This window comes from Mixophyes fleayi, chromosome 9, assembly GCF_038048845.1.
Source record: "Mixophyes fleayi isolate aMixFle1 chromosome 9, aMixFle1.hap1, whole genome shotgun sequence".
In the NCBI taxonomy this organism is placed as follows: Eukaryota; Metazoa; Chordata; class Amphibia; order Anura; family Limnodynastidae; genus Mixophyes; species Mixophyes fleayi.
In genome coordinates this window covers 120,900,892-120,924,006 of record NC_134410.1, presented here as the reverse complement: position 1 = coordinate 120,924,006, position 23,115 = coordinate 120,900,892, and the positions used below count along the sequence as shown (strand labels likewise).

Here is a 23,115-nt window from a genome sequence, read left to right as displayed (position 1 = left end):
CTGTGTTTTGCTTTGGCGGAAGAAAATTCATCTTTACTATTGATCCGGTAACTATCACCATCTGCAGGAAATCCGGCCATGCTACAAAGCAGTGATATTTATATACAGAGCCGCTGGGCAGGTCTGCAGTAAATGGAAACGTATCCCGGGAACACACAGCAGTAAAAACACTGCAGGAATTAGTTTCCTTATTATTTATGGTCTGCTGGCCGAAAGGTGTTTGTATATTTACCTTTATTGACCATATAGCTTGTCAGGCTTGTTGCCCTGTGATATAATGTATGATGTAACATGGGGACACTCCATGGCTGTTAGCTTATGTTGCTGTTTAGTTATAAATATTTGGGAAAAATATATATATATTTTTTTTACAAAAGCATATCTGCTAAGTATTTTCTTAAGATGCAGCAAGTATTACAGTTTATCACCATACCACACGTTAAGTATATATTTTTACTTTTTTTACTCTCTGCAGGTGTGCAGGAAAATCAGCGATGTCCGGGTACCGTAATACCCCGTAAAGAGCGCGGCTGGACATCACTGTGATGTCTGGATGCTCATTGCAGGGAATTCAATTGCTGTGGCCCCTGGACATCGACTCGATGTCCGGCTGAGCACATTGCCGGCCAATACGGTACGGAATCTCTGCTCATTTTTCCCTCGCATGTCTATGGGACGTGAGGGAAAATGAGCAGAGATTTTAATAAAGACTCCGACGCGATGGGGGGAATTCAATAGCCGGTGATGTGATGTGCGGCAATTACGGTAGAAATGTCCACTCATTTTCATAGAGGTGCGAGGAAAAATGAGCGGAGATCTCTGTCAAATCTCTGCCACAAAGTGTCTGGTAGACACTTCGCGTCTAATTGAATTCCCGCGTCTACGTGAACTTTGCGCCACCCTGCGTCCAATTGAATTCCCTTTTCCCCTCTAAGCACTGCTAATTAATTTCCACACCACATTCACCTATTCACAAGGACCAAACTGATAAATAAAAGTTAAGTTGACAGGTCTGTGCTGCTCTGTGATACTATATACTCCATTACTGCTCCATTATTTACTATTATAGCTACTTTAAGCTGCACTGTAGTATCATACATACCAGCTGGAAGTAAGATTATTTGCAGAGGCATAATCCTGTTCTGGCAACCAGCTATAAAGATCATCATAGGCATTAATGAAGAAGACCTCTCACAAAATTTTACCTAATATAAGGAACTTGTCTTGCTAGATGCCATATATATATATATATATATATATATATATATATATATATATATATATATATATATATATTACAAAACAAGCCCCGCCTTTATCCAATGAGCTCCGCCCCCAAATGTGGGGAATTTTTTTTATTAAAATATTAGCATTACCCCATTGGGCTAGTACATCATTTTAATATTTATTGGCTTTAAAACAAAATCCACCACATAATGCTATACTAATATAAAGGCAGCTCAGAGATAGGAGCACCTGTAACGCGAGGACTACAATTCCCAGAATGCAGCGCGCGGGGAGTGTAGTCACTGAGAGCAGCAGTTCTGCGGCGCGGCCAGCAGGGGGCGCCAGACACACTCCCACATTGGACACAGTGGAAGCTAATAGAGGAGAGCAGAGAGAGCAATGAGAGGAGCTGGTGCATGTTCCTGCCGGAGCTAGGAGCCATCTGATCCCCTTGCTGAGGGTCCAGTGAGTATACCAGACATGTCTGGGTGTCTTGTTACCCCTGGGGTGTGGGTAAGTGTAGAACTAACACTGTGCACTTTGCAAATAGGGTGACCCCCTCCCAGCATCGTCATGTGCAAAGTCTGATGTTAGTTATATATCACTGAATTGCAATGTCCCATCCTCACCAATACACTCAGTGCTTGTTATTCCTTGGGGTATGACTATACTGGCTTAAAATGAAGGGTACTCTTGATTTTGGGTGGATAGATCAGACATTTCTGTGCCTCCCTTTAACTTTATAGGACAGCACTTGTGGGGTTAACATGTTAGGAGTTCAATTATGTATAACAGTATATAGATATTTAGGCTGAGAAGGTTCACTGATGCACTGGGTTAACAGATAACTGCTTCACATTAGAGCAATGCACCATTTAAATGGCAAGATAAACATGTTTGTCATTTCATGTGTCATAGAGCTGTAAGAGTTTAAAGGTACAGACAGTTCTTACAGGGCAGGAACAACTGTGTAGTCACAACTATGTCATCAACTACATTTCTATGTGTGTCTATGTATATATGTGTGTGTATGTGTGTGTATATATATATATATATATACATATATATATATATATATATATATATATATATATGTGTGTGTGCATTCTATACAGAGTAACAGTAGCTAAGGGTTAATTTACGTACCTATTCTGGTACATTCTAATCTAGTGTGTGTGTAGTCTGGATTGCTGGACATTGGCTTATTCAGCATTTGTACCTTATTGTTCACGGTTTAACTCACTGCTAGCACGTTGCAAATAAATTGACTAATAACACGGTCTTATTTAAGGTTTGTGTTGATCTTGTAACCTCACCCTCAGTGACCCACAGAAATCGCCTAATTGTACCGTGTCTATGTAAAAATGACATCTAAATATTAATTAACTATGAAATAATAAGGCTGCTGGGAGTTATTTAAAGAGCAGATGAAGTTTTGTGACATCTTTATTCTGTTATTAACGTCAATATGTCCCCTACACACAGTGGAGGTAGCCAATTTGTGACTGAACCAATGTTTACTATGAACATCAGTGAGGTGTGAGGCACTTTGCGCCTCAGTGACCTCATTGGTTGCTAGTGAATAAATAGGCTGAATATTCGTTCAGCCCACAAAATAACTATCTCACCACTGCGTGTAGGAGACAGATTTGATGTAATCTGAGGCACCTTTATAATAAAAATGATGGTCACCACACCTCCGTAATTGTTTTTAGCTGATGATTATGATTGAATGTTACTCATATATTCCCATGTACAAAACTAACCCTGGGGGGGGTTAGAGTCTTCCTCAAACCACACGTTTTACGTGTGTAAATCACCTCAGCCTTCCAAGAGCCAGACTGACGACACAAAGTAATAACCACCAATCATTGCACCACATATATCAAAATAAATAGCTAAGGAGACGTGTAACGGCAGGTTACTGAATTATGTGCATATAGATGTGATTACTTCTGCATATTCTCACGCAATCTGTGTACAAATAATGCATATTTTCGCCACAGATTGTGTCAGTGTTACTGTACTTATTCAATAACATGGAAAAAAAGAAAAGATTCTGTAATCCATTGCAGCTAATCGGATCCTTGTGTTATCTAAGCTGCGCTACAACAATGAGGTACAATCTGGTTGCTATGGGTTACACCACCTTTCTTGTAGCCGTGGTTTGCATCAATGCCCCCTCTAGCTGCGCTCAGCCATTAGATAGGACTACAGTGTAGAACAGGCCTGTCCAACCTGCGGCCCTCCAGGTGTTGTGAAACTACAAGTCCCAGCATGCCCTTCCAGCTATCAACTGGTTGTCTACCAGCAAAGCATGCTGGGGCTTGTAGTTTCACAAACACCTGGAGGGCCGCAGGTTGGACAGGCCTGGTGTAGAAGTATGTCTCCTTAGTGCCTGTACTTTAGTCTAGTTAGTATTATCCTCCCTGGTTCTGCTACATGAGTGTAACTAACCCTAATAAATAAAGCTGGCAGTTAAATAGATTTAGTACCAGATAAAATGGCACGGAGCCTAGATGCTGAATGTATGTGTCGTTGCTGGGAGCCTGGTTGTCGGATGTGGTCGGGTCTGCTTGTTTCCTGAACTAGATCAAGCCTACACTAATGACATCTATTGTCCAGGATGAGGTCAGACTACCACGTATCTGTGAACAGAACCTGTTACTGGCAATGACTACTTGCAAGTTGTTTCTAGTTTGTACAGACACTCTGATTTTTTTTAAACATGTCCCGGAAAGAATACATATATTATATTATATAAAGAAACTGCACAATACTACTTCTGAATGCTGGGTATAACTTTTCAGTATAGTTCTTGGTATAGACAAAAAGAACTTTATCTATTCCCCAGTCCTATATGCTTGATGTGATCTCTTCCTGTTCTGTGTATATTCAAACCTGCCGAGTGCCAACCTTTTATTCTGTAGGCTGATTGCTATTCTCGGGGCCTGTAGCTATTCTGTATATCTGTAATATACTTATTTCACGTCGTTGCCCCTCCCCTTTAGACTTGAAGATGGATTTGAGCTGTGTCGATGCCCCGCCCCTTATACTTCCCCATTTTAATGGGAAATATAAAGGGGAGGAGCATCGACACCCTATCAATATGTTTTTGTAGCACACCTTGTATTAAGTGCAGTGTGAGACTGTTACAGCCATCGGGTCCTCGGATTATGCCAGGAAAATTTATTTAATATGGAATGACACTCTTTGAATCTGTGTACTGAGATCACCAAACCTATACGTGCCCATTGCACTAGATAATATAACCGTGGCGTATGTAACCTTTTCGGGAAGACCCCCGATGATTAAATAATAACATTTGTAAAGGTGGAAAGGTTCCCATAAGTTAGGAATCACTAGGTGCACTGCCGCTTAGGCCCTGATAACAGAGAGAAAAAGAGAGGGGGCAAAGTCAGAGAATCTCATCCGCACCTTTGATATCTGTCTGGTCACTGAAAACGATCGCGGCTTTCGAGCCTCGTTATATTATAAAGTGCTAGACGTTTGAGATCTCACATTGTGATTTAGGTAGGCGGGCTGACTGCAATTATGTTTTTCTGCCGGGGATGATTCATTTATTCAGTGTAAAATGTCTTTGTAATATTTTTTTTAACCTCTTCGCTGCCTAAAATTGCTGCATGCATGTTATAACGTCTCAGTATATAAGATATCTACGTCGTGTGGTGTAACTCACAAAAAGGATTCATTAACCAGCTGGCTTCCTGCATGTATATGTGTGTGTGTGTGTGTGTGTGTGTGTGTGTGTGTGTGTGTGTGTGTGTGTGTGTGTGTATATATATATATATATTATATGTGTCTAATAGGACGTTATATTACCCTCAGAAATTTTTAGGAGTTTTATAGCCGTCTTGCTGGAAATTCGAAGGATGTGTTAAAGTGTAATTATGAAATTTTCACTGGTAAAATAGAATAAAAAAAATAAATGGCGAGTTAAACGCTTCTGGTGAATGGTTTGTAGATACAGCGACCGTGGAATGAGAACACGATAGGCAGATATTATGTGATGTACATAATTTATATATCTACGTTCCATTTAAAAAAAAAAAAAAAAAAAGTCCAGCGTAAGCTTAATGGTTGATAACCGTCGGTAAATTTACTGACCACAAAAATTTAAACTTTTAATCGCGTCACTGAGAAAAGTTAGATGTCAGCAAAAAATTTTGACAGGTGCCTAATAAAGCGGTGTAAGCTGGTGGTTTATTAACGTTCCTGTGATTTAACCTCATTGATCTCCCGTTCCCTGTAGTCCATGTAACATTCGGTATAATATAGCTGCGTGTCTAAAAAAATAAATAATTTGTATTAAACGGTCAGTAGAAGACGTTTGCCAGGGAGATGTTTTACGAGGGCCGTAAAATTTGACTTTCCCAGAAGAAAGAACAAAGCAGCACATTATAAGCTGACTGTGGGGGGGGGGGGGGGGGGTGTAATTCATGGGGCTTCATTCAGCCAGAGTCGTCGTCCTCATCATTTATTTATATAGCGCCAACAGATTCCGTAGCGCTTTACAATTGGGAACAAACATTAATAAGACAATACTGGGTAATACAGACACAGAGAGGTAAGAGGGCCCTGCTCGCAAGCTTACAGTCTCCTTTTGGGATAGAAGAGAACACGGAACTGTTGGTCATGTACAAATTTTAAGTATGACCTTTTAAAGCATATAAAAATGACATTATTTTTATTTTTTTTGGTGCTGTTACAAAAAGCTAAACCCCCCCCCTTCCAACAAATATACCAAAATCGTGAGCTAATTAAATGACCATGGAGTGTTTAACCCTTTGTCTGCTGGATAGCAGGGTGCTCGCTTGAACATGTGCAAATCTTTTGTGGTGAGCAGGAGACCTTGAATTAACAGCTGGTGTAGAAGGCACAAGTTCAGTGGGGATAGAGCTCCTCTATTAGGGTATGACACTGACAGGTAAGAGTTATTACCCGCTTGTAGCTGCACAAAGGGTGCATGATTTTACAACCTACTGGAATAACTCCTGAAACTTGAAATAAGATTTTTATTTTTTTGCCTGAAATCACCTGTTGAAAACTCATAGACGCACTGTTGCACTACCCGGCGTAATGCCTTTTAAATTAGGCATAATCATTTTTGGAGTGGAGATACCCTTTTTGAATTAGTTAAACACTGATCTTTCATATAAACAAGACAAATCTCATATGTATGAGTCATCCGTCTCATTTTTGAGACCGCTCCTGCATTTAGGAGTCGCTCCTTTCTTTAGCCACCATCCGGTCTCCAAACCTTGAGAGTGGTTTTATAGGCAGAGAATTTCAGGCCAGAAAGGAAACCAGTTGGTTCATCTATTCTCTTGGGCGGTTTAAGCCGGCCTGCGCGTGGGGCGATTCTGGGGCTCAGAGCGGTAGACGGCAGGGTGACATTTTAAATTTTGGATACACACAAAGGTGGCCAAATTGGATGGGCCGTCCGTGATTCTATCAATCAATATCTGACGCATGTATGTATTTTCCCAATGATCTGGATGACTATGATCGAATCATCATTGGGCATCGCTCTTGTTTTGGACGAACGTGCCGATATTACCGGTGATATCTGGCGTGTAATGCTAGTTTCTATCTGGACAGATATCACAGGGTTGAAAGTACCCCCCCTCTGTCACAGACGGATGTAAGGGAACTTTTAGGTAACGGCAATGCGACATTCAGGTCTCCTTTCGTCATTAATAATGATTATTTAATACTTAAATCCCTGTTTGTGCCCTTGGAAGGGACTTAGTCATATTGCAAGCGCCCTTTGCGTGTTTTCTGTATCAGAACCTTATCTCTGCTCCGTGCTCCGTCTATTTACACAGAGTCAGTGACGCGTGCATTGTATAACGAGCCTGCTTTTCACGGTGAAGTGAGCAACAGGACGCTTATCTCACAGCACACTATTAAACTTGATTTTTATCACGTTGCTGTTGTGCTGTGGTTTTTGTTTTTGAATAAAAAAAAATATAGAAGCCAGACATTTTATTCTTTCACAAACAGGACAACTGAGTGTCAGCTCATAGGGTTAGCGGGTTGAGAAACCCACCTTGCTTGTGGTGTTTGGGCTTATTATAGAATACCTATTTTAAGTCTTAAGATTTTTTTTTTCTTTTAGTAGAGGGGTGACTAGTTTACAGCCATGTATATTTATAAATAAAATTGCTGTGTTTTGGATGTGCACTAATAACTTTATAAATATTTTTTTTGATCGTATTATCTGCAGTCCAAGTTTAAAGCGTAGGTGCCAAAGTTTAAATTGCTCCCGAAACACTGAGAATTATTGTGCCGCCTCTGTCCCCCGCTTCCTGTAGTATCCCGAGTCTTAGAAAGTCAAAAGCGTAGCCCCCCTCCCCACTCTCTCCAGCCACTCGCTAACCACTTTCTGAGCATTCATTGTATCTGAAGGCAGAAAAAAAAAATGACTATATAAACTCTATTCACTAGAATGCAGTTAATAAATTCGCAAAGATTAGTGACGTCACTGAGGCACGAGGCATTTTGCGCACCAGGATGGAAATTGGTTAAGTCCACAACATGGCAGCTTCCACTAAGGATGTGCTGGTTTATTTTGCATTTATATTGGTAAGCAAACCGTACCGTTTTGTAGACTGAGTTTGTGACTGGCTTTAGTCTGTATAAGTTTCCAGTTTAACCCTTTCACGTTTTGTGCCTAAGTTTAGTGTTGGTCTGTGTAGTGGGTATTTATAATTAACCCATGTGCAATTCACTAATGCACCAATCGCTATAGAGGCCTCTTTGACCTCTACGGTAAGTTTGACCTCTGACACTCGCTAAAGAGCAGGATGCACCTCAAATGCTGCATGTGCTAATTCACATGCTTCCTGCTCTCTAGCGAGTATAGAGGTTGGGTTCACCTAAGAGATCAGTTATTTCTGTAATGGGCGGCTCTTGTGTTCTGTTCGTCTCCGGAGTCATAACGTGGTTACTTTTTTTGGGCAGACTAGATGGGCCAAGTGGTTCTTCTCTGTCGTCAAATTCTATGTTTCATTCGGGGACTGATCAGATATTCTTCATCATCATCATTTATTTATATAGCGCCACTAATTCCGCAGCGCTGTACAGAGAACTCATTCACATCAGTTCCTGCCCCATTGGAGCTTACAGTCTAAATTCCCTAACATACACATAGACAGACTAGGGCCAATTTGATAGCAGCCAATTAACCTCCCACTATATTTTTGGAGTGTGGGAGGAAACCGGAACACCCGGAGGAATCCCACGCAAACATGAGGAGAACATACAAACTCCACACAGATAAGGCCATGGCCGGGAATTGAACTCATGACCCCAGTGCTGTGAGGCAGAAGTGCTAACCACTGAGCCACCGTGCAGGACCTATAACTGTATTTATGTCCGTCCAGAAGGGAGTTTGGAAGAAAATCCCTTTTCTCATGTAAGATGTCATCTTCCAGCTGCCTAATCCAGTCTCAGAACACACTGGAAAGTCATTATTGGCCTGGGAGTATCTGGGTTCTCTTCAGCAATTAGCCACACTAATTAGCCACTCTAGAATGTTTTCATAAATCCAATGACACGTCAACGGTATTCTCCTGATATTATCCTGCTGTAGCAAAAACTATATTACAAATCGCGCTATTCATGCCCATAAGGGGATTCCACAGGAATCCTTACTTAGCGAGGCACAAGTCTAATTTAAACCAGAGTTTTCCCTTTAATCCTCTTAATGTAATCGCATTTAAATAATTTATGACTGTGTAGGTGAGCGGTTGGAAGATGATATTTCTCTACCTCTTTGTTTTCCCCAACCCCTGACTATCAGCATGAGGATTAAATCGAATTGTTTAGAATATTTTTAGTAAGTGAAATGTAGAAACTGAGTGATAAATTTATATTAACCTTTTCTGCAGAAAGGACAGGATTAGGCTAAGTGCACACTAGCATCTGCAATGCATTTTTTATTGCCTGGTAAAGTATGTAAATATTTGCATATACATCTCATTGTGCTTACGCGTTTTACATGTTTTTGCAAATACATTTAATATGCGTTTTTCAAATGTGTCTGTGACGAAGGAGTAAGTGTCATTTTTACAATGCAATCCCCTTGGGATGATTCTGCGACTGCATTGACATGAGATGGGCTGAAACAGACCTAGAAACGTTCAAAAGAACGCATAGAACGCAAACATGGGCCAGTCAAACGGATCTGGAGAAGCTTTTGCCTATCATCATCATTTATTTATATAGCGCCACTAATTCCGCAGCGCTGTACAGAGAACTCGCTCACATCAGTCCCTGCCCCATTGGAGCTTACAGTCTAAATGCCCTAACATACACAGAGAGAGAGAGAGACTAAGGTCAATTTGATAGCAGCCAATTAACCTACCAGTATGTTTTTGGAGTGTGGGAGGAAACCCACGCAAACACGGGGAGATCATACAAACTCCTTACAGATAAGACCATGGCCTTATCTGATGACCCCAGTGCTGTAAGACAGAAGTACTAACCACTACGCCACCCGTGCTGCCTATACGCCCCTTGCCGTATTGATACAGACACATCACCGTGCAGGATATGTTCAATACATATGTGGAATATAAAGTCCCAGGAGAACGCAGAGGGAAAAGAAAGTATTCAAATATTGCTGCCTGTTAATATAATAGTCATTAATTAAAAAACATAAAACAAAAAAAGTTTTTCCTCATACAAGTTACGATGTTATTATCTACTGTACATACAATGCATTTGTATAGTTGCTCCTGATTGAAAACGCATGTTCTAGCATCCTCATGTTCTAGCATCCTCATGTTCTAGCATCCTCATGTTCTAGCATCCTCATGTTCTATCATGCATACGCAGCCGTCATCACTAGTAATCGGCACTTACACCCGACCTGTAGCTGGAGCAAGTGATTCGACAGAATAACACGTTCCTTAGACATGCCCACAGCTTGAATCAGACGCTGCTTCGTGCGCTCCAGCTTGGCACGCCCTTACTGTACATTGACTACGGGCATACGCCCCAGCCCCCTCCCCGTTCCACCCACGAAATCGCAGGCTGACATAAGTGTCCTTTGCGCTCCAATATAAATTGCACGCGCTTGCGTTCTCTGGCGTCTAGTCAGTTTCTGGCAATGCGAAGAGCAATTTAGCGCGCAAAGTACAGCACATATCTGCATTCACGTTCCTGAATAAATAAAGATCATTATGTTTAAACATAAAAATAAACTCTGCAGCGTTCTCATCATATAATCTTGCGGTTTTGGGCCGCTGTGATGTGACATAATTTGTTAACCCTGCGTCGTATTGAAGTTGAGAAAGTAAAGATGTCACTTTGAAGGCGTGGAACCATTGTCCTGTGTCTCCGATCAAAGCGTCTCTGTCACAGATAAACGATGCAGGGAAGGGTTATATCCCGGCAGCGTACAAAGGCAAACTAGTTCCCATCGTTTGTCTGCGGCCACAGCCCCGAAGACCGATTGTGCCGTTTTGTAAAGGATTCTGTTCCCTCAGCGTCTGGATAAAGACCAGGGGTGAGTTGAGAGGAATTCTATGACCTAGCGGTGTCTGGAATCCTACACCACACACAGAGACAATTCTCTGTGTTATGTCCGTATGGAGACCGGCTTTTATTTATTTATTTATTTTTTAATTTCACTGTCCCTCTTTAATTTTTTGGACTGGAAAACAGAGAAGCGATGGATACACCCCATGGAGATCGTTGGTCTCTGTGAAGAAACGGACCAACTGTGCACTTGGAAGCGCAAAAGTCAGACCAGGAACTGGGTACATGTAGCGTGTTCTGATTTTCCCTGTTCTTCTCACATACACCGATAAAGTACCCATGTCAGCCCATAGGGGGTACGACTTCTACCGCTCTTATAATGTCAGTCCGTAGAGATCTGAGAGAATCTCTCTTCCTCGTTCTCCTGTCAAATAAAATCTGATCAGTGGAGAAAGGAAATTTAATTGTCGAATGTTAAGGAAACACTTAATGTATTTTACGTTCATGGTAAAGAGCTGCTGATGGTGATCTTTATTTGTTGATGTTGTATTACAGACCTGGGGATATATTTACTAAACTGTGGGATTGAAAAAGTGGAGATGTTGCCTATAGCAACCAATCAGATTCTAGCTGTCATTTATTTAGTGCATTCTACAAAATGACAGCTAGAATCTGATTGGTTGCTATAGGCAACATCTCCACTTTTCCAAACCCGTAGTTTAGTAAACGTACCCCCCGGTTTCCATCTGGTGGGAAGGGCCCTCAGTGGGGAAAAAATGTTCTAGGTGGTATTGGAACTTTAAATAGTTGTAAGATTTAGGGAGATTTTTAAGCTATTCCCTCAGGGCTCCTTCATTTCAGGGGAATCCCATCTACATGACGGCTGTTTCAGTCACCGCTTGCTATCTCTTAGAAATCTGTTCTCCTGAATTAAAGGAGCTTATTTATATTATATATTGTTGAAAAATATCACGCTCTTCGGTCTCAGTGAGGCTGCCCCTCTGCCTGGACACGTTGAGCATAAAATCCTATCTTGCACTGAAGAGCCTTACAAAGGGTGACACAGTTTGTTTGCAGAGCTATATTCTGTCTCCACACTATGGCACCGTGCCCTAAACTCCCAATGGGCGAAGTATTTTTTTACGGGCTGCTCTGTGAACTACATTTCCCAGAAGCCTGTGCTCTGCAGTGGGAGTGGATTTACCCCTCTAAATTATCACTATCTTCTCTCAAATTGTAACCCTGATTTCTAATAGAGATGTGAAGGTTCCGTATAATCTCTAATGAAATACCTTGTGTGGTATAATATACCATAAATATATATGTCAATATGTGTGTGTGTGTGTGAGGGAATTTGCCCCCATTGGGGCAGGGACTGATGTGAGTACTTTGTACAGTGCTGCGGAATTAGTGGCGCTATATAAATAAATGGAAATAATATGTGTGTGTCTAATATATATATATATTTCTATTATTATTTTTAAAAATAATATTAAATAGTTTTATCTATACATATCTGTTAGAAGTGACCGTGGAGAGTCTTCCTTCTCCCAGTAAACTGTGTCTATCTCAGGGTTAGGCTCTTGGCATGAGATAGTCCCTGGTACAGTCAGTGTTGGGATCTAGCCGTGCCAACAACGCTCGCTGCCAAGACAGTCATGCACAATGGAATTACGCGACAGACAATTGTGTAAGTGGACAAATGACGCTTTGCAGACGGGGCTAAACAAGTGGCCTGAGGGTGAGAAGGAGGAGGGGACGGCGCAGGGGCCGTGAACGACTCTACACAATGACACGGGTTATTATGAAGCTGCGGCCTTGGTAACCGGACAATAGCTCTCGGGATCTAAATGCCAGCGCACTATTCAGGACAATTCATTTACTAGCAGCTTTTGGGAGTTCTCTGTCTGATGCAGCTGCAGTTTTATAAAGTACACAAATACAGGACAGACCATTGTACTTGGGCCAAGACTTACAAGTGTTACTGGACCACCCAGCAGCTTCAGGGTTAAAAGACAGATTTGCAAAAATAATTATAATGATGTATGTAGGACAGGAGCGATATACACCTGTGTTCTAGCAAAGATTGGACCTAGATTGCTAATTAATGTGTCAGTAAGTGTTACTTTCTAACACCGTACAAAGGCTAAATATGCTTCATAATGTCCAATCAATAATTGACTCTCATCTGTCGAATGCAAGATAGACGATCCAATCAAATGTCTGATAGGCGTACAATAGCAGGGGCAAACGCAGGATTTGCAGAGGGAGGCTTCCACACCACGCCGCCAGTGGGCGTGACCAGCATGCATGGGGGCGTGGCTATAATTTTAGACAGTGCTTGGCTGCTCTCCAACTCTTCCTATCCCCATAATATACATGGGCAATGCTGCGTGCACTACTGTTAGGTGCACGTAGCTCTCTCTCTTCGAGCATAGCCGTGTGAAGTGGGGGGAGGGTCCAGCCACCTCAATTGTACAGTGCCCCAGACTTTGAGGGGGGTTTCCAGGCACTGGGATTCCCCCCCCCCCTCGGTTTGCCTATGAATAGTGAAGTGCAGTGGAAGTAAATAAAACTCTGTGCCCCCTAGCGCTATATGATTTAAAAAGCAAAGTGATTAGAAGGTGGGGGATTCAGACAGGTTTGTGAACCCTCAAATATTTGTATCCCGACCTTGTCATTTTTATAGTAGAAATATACCCCTTCGTTCTTTATAATGTGAGTGAACTTGACCATCTGAAAGTATGTACATTGAAGGGGCTGGTGTACATGAAAGCTTATAGCTATAACTGACCCTTTTGAGAGTCATTTCTATTGAGTCCAATGGATGCACATCGTCCCTTCCTCTATAAAATATCCTGCAGGCTCCTAGATGGTCCACCTCTGACCTACAGTGAGAAAAAGGCCCTTTTTCTTTGACGCCTGATCTTTTCACAGGGTTTTAAAGTAATCGGAGTTCTGAGTATCTCTATAGACCGAAGCTGCTGTGAAGGCAACACCAGGGGATAAATGTATCAAGCGTAGAGTTTCCGGCGGGTTTGAAAAGTGGAGATGTTGCCTATAGCAACCAATCAGATTCTAGCTGAGATTTGTAGAATGTTTTAAATCAATTGGTTGCTATAGGCAACATCTCCACTTTTCAAACCCGCCGGAAACTCGCAGCTTGATACGTTTACCTCCAGGGTTCCATCGTTAAACTGTTAGTAGAATACTGGGAATCCCACGTCGCTCTCGTCCGGTATAATAAAGCTGTTTAGTGGAAGACGTCACAGAATTCTTTATGACGTTCTGTTGGAGGAAAACCATGTGAACATTAATAATCTGCACAGAGAGCACTCGGTACACGCTCCCAGTGCTGTGAGGTACCAATGTCTAGCTTAGTAGGCGTCTTTTCCCCGTCATGCTGCATCCAGTCGTTTAGAAAATGATGCTATCCTTAATTTTTATGTCTCTACATGTTGGGCGGCCAAAAGAACACTCATTTGTTCATGAATCTTTCGTTCATGTGTGTTCCCTTCACGTGAATGGAAGGGTGTTTTAGAAACGTATCTGAAATGTTAAAGAGTAAAAAAAAAAGAAAAAAAAAAGAAAAGTCCATCGTGAAGGTTGGTTACGAAACTGAAACAATGCAGCTCTGAAAGGTAGATGCCTTTGAGGCCCTCTGCTTCTATTTTTGCACAAATTGCATAGTTTATAAGTAAAATGCTTGGACTAGTCCATTGAGACGGTGGTGGGGGTGCAAAAGTTAATCTTCTGATGAGAGGAGCCAGGTGAAACAGGGTTTTTCCTCAGGGCTCGGTGCAATCATCCTCATTGTATTATTTCCACATTCAAAAATAAGATTTTGTATTGTGGGACAAGATATTTAACGGAGTTTATGGATAAGAAGTGGGCTGTACTATGTCAAAAGAACCTGATTTATTACACATTTGGAGCCCTTTACATTAGTCTATACCAGGCTGGACAACCTGAGGCTCTCCAGGTGTAGTGAAACTACAAGCCCCAGCATGCTCTTCCAATTGATAGCTGGCAATGTATGCTGGGACTTGTAGTTCCACCGCACCTGGAGGAGCCACAGGTTGGCAAGACCTGGTCTGTGCTTTCAATGAAGAAGCCTTTTGCATCATCCAGGATCACGTTGTGAGAAAAACCATTGTATTCATATTTATGTATTGAGATTGTGCAGCCAGTGTTAAGTCTCCCCGTCCTCGGCCCGGCTACCGGAAGATGTACCATAAACTCTAATGACAGCTGTGTTCTCTTTCTCTTCTAGTGGCCGTTCCAACCATGTGTGAGTCCGGGCTCTTCCCTCCCGAGCCAGCAAGCCCTGGATATTATGGCGAGTGCTCGGATGCCTACTACCAAGTGGACCGCTGGCAGAAGCTTCGTACAGCCGTCAGGAAGCTGGAGTTTTGGGAGAGTTTCACTGCAGAACCTATAGGAAGCGGATTCTTCTCCAAAGTGTATAAAGTAAGAGAAACACCTTTGTGTCGGGCCCCCTCGTTGGGCCAGTGCCTTTGTGTCGGGCCCCCTCATTGGGCCAGTGCCTTTGTGTCGGGCCCCCTCATTGGGCCAGTGCCTTTGTGTCGGGCCCCCTCATTGGGCCAGTGCCTTTGTGTCGGGCCCCCTCATTGGGTCAGTGCCTTTGTGTCGGGCCCCCTCGTTGGGCCAGTGCCTTTGTGTCGGGCCCCTCGTTGGGCCAGTGCCTTTGTGTCGGGCCCCCTCGTTGGGCCAGTGCCTCTGTGTCGGGCCCCCTCGTTGGGCCAGTGCCTCTGTGTCGGGCCCCCTCATTGGGCCAGTGCCTCTGTGTCGGGCCCCCTCGTTGGGCCAGTGCCTCTGTGTCGGGCCCCCCTCGTTGGGCCAGTGCCTTTGTGTCGGGCCCCCTCGTTGGGCCAGTGCCTTTGTGTCGGGCCCCCTCGTTGGGCCAGTGCCTTTGTGTCGGGCCCCCTCGTTGGGCCAGTGCCTTTGTGTCGGGCCCCCTCGTTGGGCCAGTGCCTTTGTGTCGGGCCCCCTCGTTGGGCCAATGCCTTTGTGCATGTATAAATAAGGAAGTTTCACCATGAGCACAGGAAGGGTTCTTTACTGTAAGTGTAGTTAAGCTGTAGAATTCCTTACCACATGAGGTCGGGATGACAAATTTGCTAACCGTATTTTAAAATGAATTAAATGGCTCACTACTAGAAATGGAATCTGTAGCTATATCTAGTAGAGGACTTTGGTGATCAGGGCCAGTGCTGGGAGTTCCGGCACCGTTCTGTCAGCAGGTCACGGGCGCCGTGAAGCCTCTTTTGGCGCTCCACCATTTTCCCGCACTTCTGATTCCTGCTCTGAATAGCAGTGTTTTAGTGTTTATTTTTACTGCCTCCTGTTCATTCCTTTTTTTTTTTTAATATAAAATTTCAACATAGCATAATGATATCATTAAATATATTATGTGTATATAATAAAAAAAAAAAAAAAACATAATTAAAATAATAATTCTCTTAAGCTCCAATCCTGTTAGGCGGAGAAAAGTTTTCGGAAGCTTGTCTAGCGTTGTCTACTAGTTTCTGTATGGGAGTTCCCTTATTTTCCTTGGCAAGATTTTCAATTTCTAATGTGTGTGTTTTTCTTTATAAATGCCACCAAGATTATACTGATATACCAAAGCTAAGGGCACCTCGTACTGCTTGTTAGGCGATCTCATAGTATCCAGACTTTTCCTAGAACCCAATGAGTTTTCGGCTGCTGTTGACTCTGGTTGGCTTAGGGTTAATGAGTGCAGAAGTTCTGTTTAAATATTAATTGGCCTCTCGGTGATGGAAATGGAGCAGACTGTCAGGCATTGTGTTCTGAGCTCGGGGTGAAAAGGCTGTAATGTAACCCGAGTGTAGTTGTTAGGGTTGAACAATGGTCCGTCAGAGGAGCAGTGTGTAGTCCATGGATGGACGGGCTGCATTACATTCTTGTTTACACTCTCTTTCTTCCTCCCACGTTCAGAGTTTTGTTGTCTCTCTCCTACTAATTGTGTCCCCGAAGGCTATTTGCTGTGCTGACCCTTTGCTAAAGAAGTTGCACAAGTTTTGTGGTTTGTTTATGTTTTTTGTTTTTGTTTTTTTGCATTATTTTATAGTTTACGCCTTATGCAGATATCTGAACTTTTTATTTTTATTTTTTTTAGTTTATAAATATGGCTAATGTAGGTTAAACAATAAATTGCCCCTGTAGCTGTTAATTTAGCCAATATACCACACTCAAAATAACCGTGGTTTAGGTGGATCAGGGAAGGTTTGGGCAGAGCTGGGCATGCTTTGGGCGATTATTGGTGTGGCCTATTTTGCCCTGCATTTCTCATTGAGAGAGTTGGCTAGTATGAATTGTCTTTTAAAGTGTACCCGTCGTCTGCACAATGTGGAGGTAGCCATTTTGTGGGCGGGACCAGTGTGTTCACTCAGCGGTGTCACCGGATCAGAGCACAACATGGATACCGTCATGATATTTAGATAACGGGTACACTTACTGCTAGTATGTGACCCTAATACTACCCTTTCTTTCACAAGGAACCTTTTTGTTGTTTGGTCATCAATCTATAACAAAACCTGGTGATATCACTGTGAATATATATATATATATATATATATATATATATATATATATATATATATATATATATATATATATATATACATACACTTTACCACCCTGTTGGTGAATCACCTTTTCAAAACTTACTCCACGATATCTTACCCAGAATCCTCTTGGCTGGTAGCCATTACCGTTGCTGTGATTGTTACATGCAGTCGCTACCCCTTTAATAAACATACGATGTACATAGCCCTGATGATTTTGGCACGACTGACACACCTCTTGTCTGTTCCCTCTGTCACGTGTACGTGCATAAAATAATTACTGTTTTATGGCTGTTTTAACGCCAACAAGTGTTCTGTCACAACTTACCTCAGTGTTGGCGTGCTGACACACGCACGGTCAATCCCTCACAGTCTTGCATATACAGATGGCAATATCTGTCGCAGAAACACAATTATAATAAAACGGAAATCTCTCTGAATTGAGATTGTTTTGAAAAATAAAGAGATTTACACTCAAACCAACATTTCACATTTTTTTCTTTTTCAGAGAACAAGACCAAACAGGTGTAAAAATCTGTGTAAGTCTAGAAACACCCAAAATGAGAACATAGTAACTGCACAAGGCAACTTGTAGACCATTTGTTGTACTCAAATATCTACATAGAGTGGATTCCATTAAAAACCAAATCAGTCCATTAAAACATAGAGATGCTCACTGACCCCCGTGAACTGGTTTTGGATCTGGATTAGCTTCGTATTTTGGTTTTGGATTTTTTATAACAAAATCCTAAAATGTTTTTTTTTTGTTCCTACATTATTATTATTCTCAATAACACTAATTTCAAGTCATTTGCAGTCAATTTTGACCACCTCACAGGTCACAATATTATTTTCATACACTTTCGGACAAATACTGCAGCGACCTGGCTGGATGGTGAGCGACAGAGCAATGACACAAACACACGGCAGTTCCTAGCACATCTAGGGCACATTGGCACACAGCAGTGGCAGAAAATAAAAATGGGGGTCCGCCCTCCCTCCCCACCCCCCGCTACGTTGGATCTTAAAAAGGAATCCAAAACTCCCGAGATCCGACGACGTCACAATGACATTTTGCCTCATTTTCAATTCTGAGGGCGCGCGACAGTTCGGCTCGGGACTCGGATCCCCTAAGTTCGGGTATGTTCGGTTCTCGAGGAACCGAGCCTGAGCATCTCTATTAAAATAATATTTTAGCTGAAGAAAAAAACCATGATATCTTTGTTTTAACTTTATCTGAGCAAACGTATCCAGTCCCGTATAGTGCCTATCCCTTTAACAGTCCCAATGTTTGCAGCACTATCCTGATGGTTTTGTAATTTTATACTGAAACTTGAAATCCTGTGTACCTGTGGCAACTAAGAACCCAAAAACTACTGTATTAGTACCTCAAGTTCGGAGATTTCTCTTCGCACCTCTATGGTGGGTTGAAGAGAAATCCGCGACCGTTCCTACTTGAATATGCCCCATTGAGGTGTCTAGTGCCTTGAGAACTTATGTGCTGTCTACCTCCGCTATGACGGTTACAAGATGGCCGCTGATGGCTTCATCTTGTAAAATATTTCTGAGGTAAATCTGCTTTCCCAAGAAGGTTCCCAGCTAAATTCAACCGCCTCGAACCTGCATTGTCCTTAATATTGGCTGTCCCATTGGCGGACATTACGACCCAGTGAAGTAGGTCCCATCTCTGAGAAACAACCTTATTATGTCTAGGGTCTGTTTACATGACAGACACTCTTACCACATGGGAGATAAGGTTAGATTAAAGACGGAGTATTGTAAGACTCTGTCACAACCGGTCTGTCTGAGCCGCAACGTTATTCTCCACCTTTTCTGGGAAAAGCTGGATTTGTCTGGGATTTTCTTTTAAACCTGATCTAATCGGGAGCACAGAGCACATTTTGTTTTTTTGTTTATTAAATAGCACAAAAATATTTGTACTATTTTCTCCCTGTTGCACCCTGTTCCCACGAATTTAGGGAGTTTAAACCAGTGTGAGTTCAGCTTCATAATTCAGATTTGTACTTTGACACAGCACTGACAAAACAGCCCCAATCTTCTATGTAGATCAAGTAAAGCTTACAATGCGGATTCTGTGAGTGCACCGTTCGGTGAATCGTTAACACCTTACTACCCAAAGAGCTCCCGCTTCTTACCAAAACATTTTGTCAAGTGTTTGAGGATGCTGATGTGTAGATAATACAAACATTTACAGGTCCGTTTTTAGGCTGGGATTGAGGGACCTGCAAGTGGTTGTTGAGTACAGTCAGTCCGGTGATTCGACCTAATGAGACTTGGACGCAGCCCCTTAGGAGTCGTAGCTTTTCCGCTATCGGAGATCTGGTGTAAAGATACCTTATGACATCGGCAGCAGTGTTTAGCCGCATCTAATTGGCTGACTCCTCAGCTAATCGTACCTAATTATTTATTAGGGTGGTGGCTATATTCTATTATGGGACGCTCATCCATTCAGAGTTTTTATTTGTCATTTCCGTCTGGATTACTGAAGAAAAGAAGATTTCCGTTTGATTCGTAAAGCAGTAAACAACGGATGTGGGGTCGTCTTGTAATTCATTCCATTTTGTATGGAAAATGGAGACTTTTGCATTTTTTTAATAACTCTCTTGTCCTTCCGTTTGGGGTGTAATCATTTTGGAATAAAGGAAGACCTTTCGTGTAGTGTTCCGAATTTACTCAGGCCAATGCTGTAACATAACAAAGATTTGTCTCATTATTAGTATTATACATTTAGATAGTGCCAACATCTCTGCAACTCTGTACACGGTCAATATAGTATAGAGGGCATTATAGCAATTACAAGCTATGGCGAGGAATCCCAATGTGGACCTTGATTGCAATTGCGTACAATGGAGATACGGTAGTCCTTCGCTGGCCACGGTCTCTGTAAAGATCTTCAAAATTCACAGTACTCAAGTTAATGAAGATCTGAGTTTCCCTCTGAAGTTTTGCATTTCCTGCTTGAGGACGGTGTTCTGTGTTTTGCAATAGAATGTATTCGTCGTAGTCTCTGTGATATACAGTTGTCCCGTTGTGGCACTCTAGTGTGAAATCACTCCTTGTCATTGAGCTGCCTGGTTGTGACCAAGTTTGAGCTTTCTCTGTTCCTGCATGCTGTGCCCCCTTCTGTGATATCTGATGGAGGACAAAGTCTCCATTCTGTACTTGTACAATGCACAATGCGGGCCTTCTGTGCCTGTATTATTCCATACCATACATAGCTCCTACATATGCAAAGCCCTCTGCAAATATCGTTCAGTACCTGTATGTTTACTCTGTTATTTTTTCTTAGTTGTTATGCAAAACTCTGAATATCTTCTCAGTTTCCTATATGACATGGCCAATTTCAAGGGGATTCCCAGAAATATATTAGCCACAAACAAACATATTTGTGAATGCAGGATGGTAGCAGTGAGCCTTAGGGCTAGATTTACTAAGCTGCGGGTTTGAAAAAGTGGGGATGTTGCCTATAGCAACCAATCAGATTCTAGCTGTCATTTTGTAGAAGGCACTAAATAAATGACAGCTAGAATCTGATTGGTTGCTATAGGCAACATCCCCACTTTTTCAAACCCGCAGCTTAGTAAATCTAGCCCTTAGTGTAGAAGACCCTTGGCACCCGGTTGGGTAATCCTGTTTAGTTCGGCGCTCTGCACCAGGTGACCATTTCTAACTTTGGTATTTACACTGCCAAAAATCGCTTTGTTCTACTTTTTATGAGCAATTTTCGAGCGTTTTTTAAAATTTTTCCCTTTTTTTTTTTTTTTAAACCACCGTGTGAAAATCGTTGCTGTAAATATAGAGAGATTTTGAGATACACTGTTGTTACTGCTTAACAATTCTCTTTGTGCGCCATTTACCTGTCGGATACCATTTGTTTCAGTAGAGCTGCATTTGCCTGTAGTGTTTTACATATTAGCACAGTGTTGGCTAACCTGTGACACTCCAGGTGTTGTGAAACTACAAGTCCCAGCATGCTTTACCAATATATAGCAGCTTATTGCTGGAAGGGTATGCTGGGACTTGTAGTTTCACAACACCTGGGGTGTCACAGGTTAGCCAACGCTGTATTAACAGCTGCCAGCGGATTGCTGGATGAAATTATCTGCTTTATTCATTTGTTGGATGTCTGCGGGAACATATATATTTTACTGATTAAATAAACCCATGAAATATTACTATAGCATGTCGCACCGGCGATTTTCCTCTAGTTGCCGTTGCAGATGAGACCAGCGGATAAAGTAGTACTGAGAAATGCAGCTCCATTGAAACTAATGGTTTCTGACCATTCCCTGCTACACACAGCCTGTTTTCTGTGGTTTGTAGCAGCTTTTTCCCTGCATGTCAAACCTCTAAATTTTCAGCGGTAGAAAAATCTCTGCAGGATAATTGTTCATGAGAATAAACCTAGTGATTTTTCTAAGCGGAAACCACATCTGAAAAAAAATTCAGTGGGACGTTACCCTGATTACTTTCTGGCCCCACTTCAGACATCGTTCTTCGTTACCTACTTTACAATTGCTGACTGTATGCTGTATTTTGATACTAGCTGGAACAACCTGGCTGTAAGCCAGGAGGGACATACAGCAAATAGTCATCCTCAGCATGCAAGCTCGCACCAAGATTCAAAGTCCTGGGATTTAGAAAATCTCCCAATAAAACATAAAATTAATAAAAAAAATGAAATAAAAGCACAGGCACAGTTACTGGGCAAATATTAGCTATGTCGCAGAGATATTAATCAATAATGGATTTACCATTTTAATGGTGATGTTTTAAATCTCATCATCACTACAATAAAATGGTGTTGATCCCGCCTGTGTGTATTCCCTGTTGCCTTCCAGCTATTTCACAGGTCTTGTACGTTGCATATACATGTAGCAAGTGCCCGATACTGAGGGGTAGATTTATCAACCCTTCTGAAAAGAAAAAGTGGAGATGTTGCCCATAGCAACCAATCAGATTCTAGCTATTATTTATCTTGTACATTCTAGAACATGATAGCTATAATCTGATTGGTTGCCACGGGCAACACCTCCACTTTTAATTTTTTAGAAGGTTTGACAAATCTAACCCCTGAATCTCAGCTCTGTCTTTCTGTCAGGACATTGTAAAACAATGTAATGTATGTTGTTTATTGCCTTTAAGCGCCTACTGCGTCATATATTGTTAATGTCTTGTTTTTTTTCCCCCCAGGAAACCACATGTACTAAGTTATGTTATTGCATGCCTTTGTCTTATCAGATAAGCTTCTCTTCTCTGGTATCTCTTAAAGGGAAATAACACGCACAATGGATATTTTTACTCTGCATGTCACAATGACTTTTATACTCGTACTTGTTTGAGTGCAAACAGCGTTGTCTGAGGCTGGTCGGAGCCATTTTGGCATTGCCCATAGCAGCCAGTCAGGTTAGCTGTCATTTACTTCTAGTGTAGTTTAGAAAATGAAATCAAAGGTCTGGTTACTGTACTCGGATACTTGCAAGATCATCGTCATAATTGTCCCCCAGCTTGTCTCTGAATAGTGCAGTGAAGATATTACACCTTAGTGTGTCCTAACTTTGGCTCGTGTTGTTGCAGGTGTCCCATGGTGCGGGCTCCAAGAACATGGTGGTGAAGATCTATAAAAAAGATGTGGATGAGGAGGGGATTGTCAGAGAAATATCTCTGCTGCAGAAATTGTCTCATCCCAACATTGTGAGGTGAGCGAAGGGTCTATTTGCTAAACCTGAAATTAACTGAATTTAATTGA

The 23,115-nt window shown here is 42.0% G+C and overlaps 1 protein-coding gene across 1 annotated transcript in view; it reads left to right on the top strand.

The window, feature by feature from the left end:
- Positions 1-1,587: 1,587 nt before the first annotated feature.
- The window catches only part of LOC142101138 (dual specificity testis-specific protein kinase 1-like), a 28,958-nt gene continuing 7,430 nt past the window's right edge, over positions 1,588-23,115 (top strand). The window contains exons 1-3 of the mRNA XM_075185360.1: positions 1,588-1,692; positions 15,011-15,207; positions 22,944-23,065. Of these exons, the coding sequence (XP_075041461.1) occupies position 1,692; positions 15,011-15,207; positions 22,944-23,065 (320 nt within the window). The 5' untranslated portion in view covers positions 1,588-1,691. The remainder of the gene's footprint in view (positions 1,693-15,010; positions 15,208-22,943; positions 23,066-23,115) is intronic.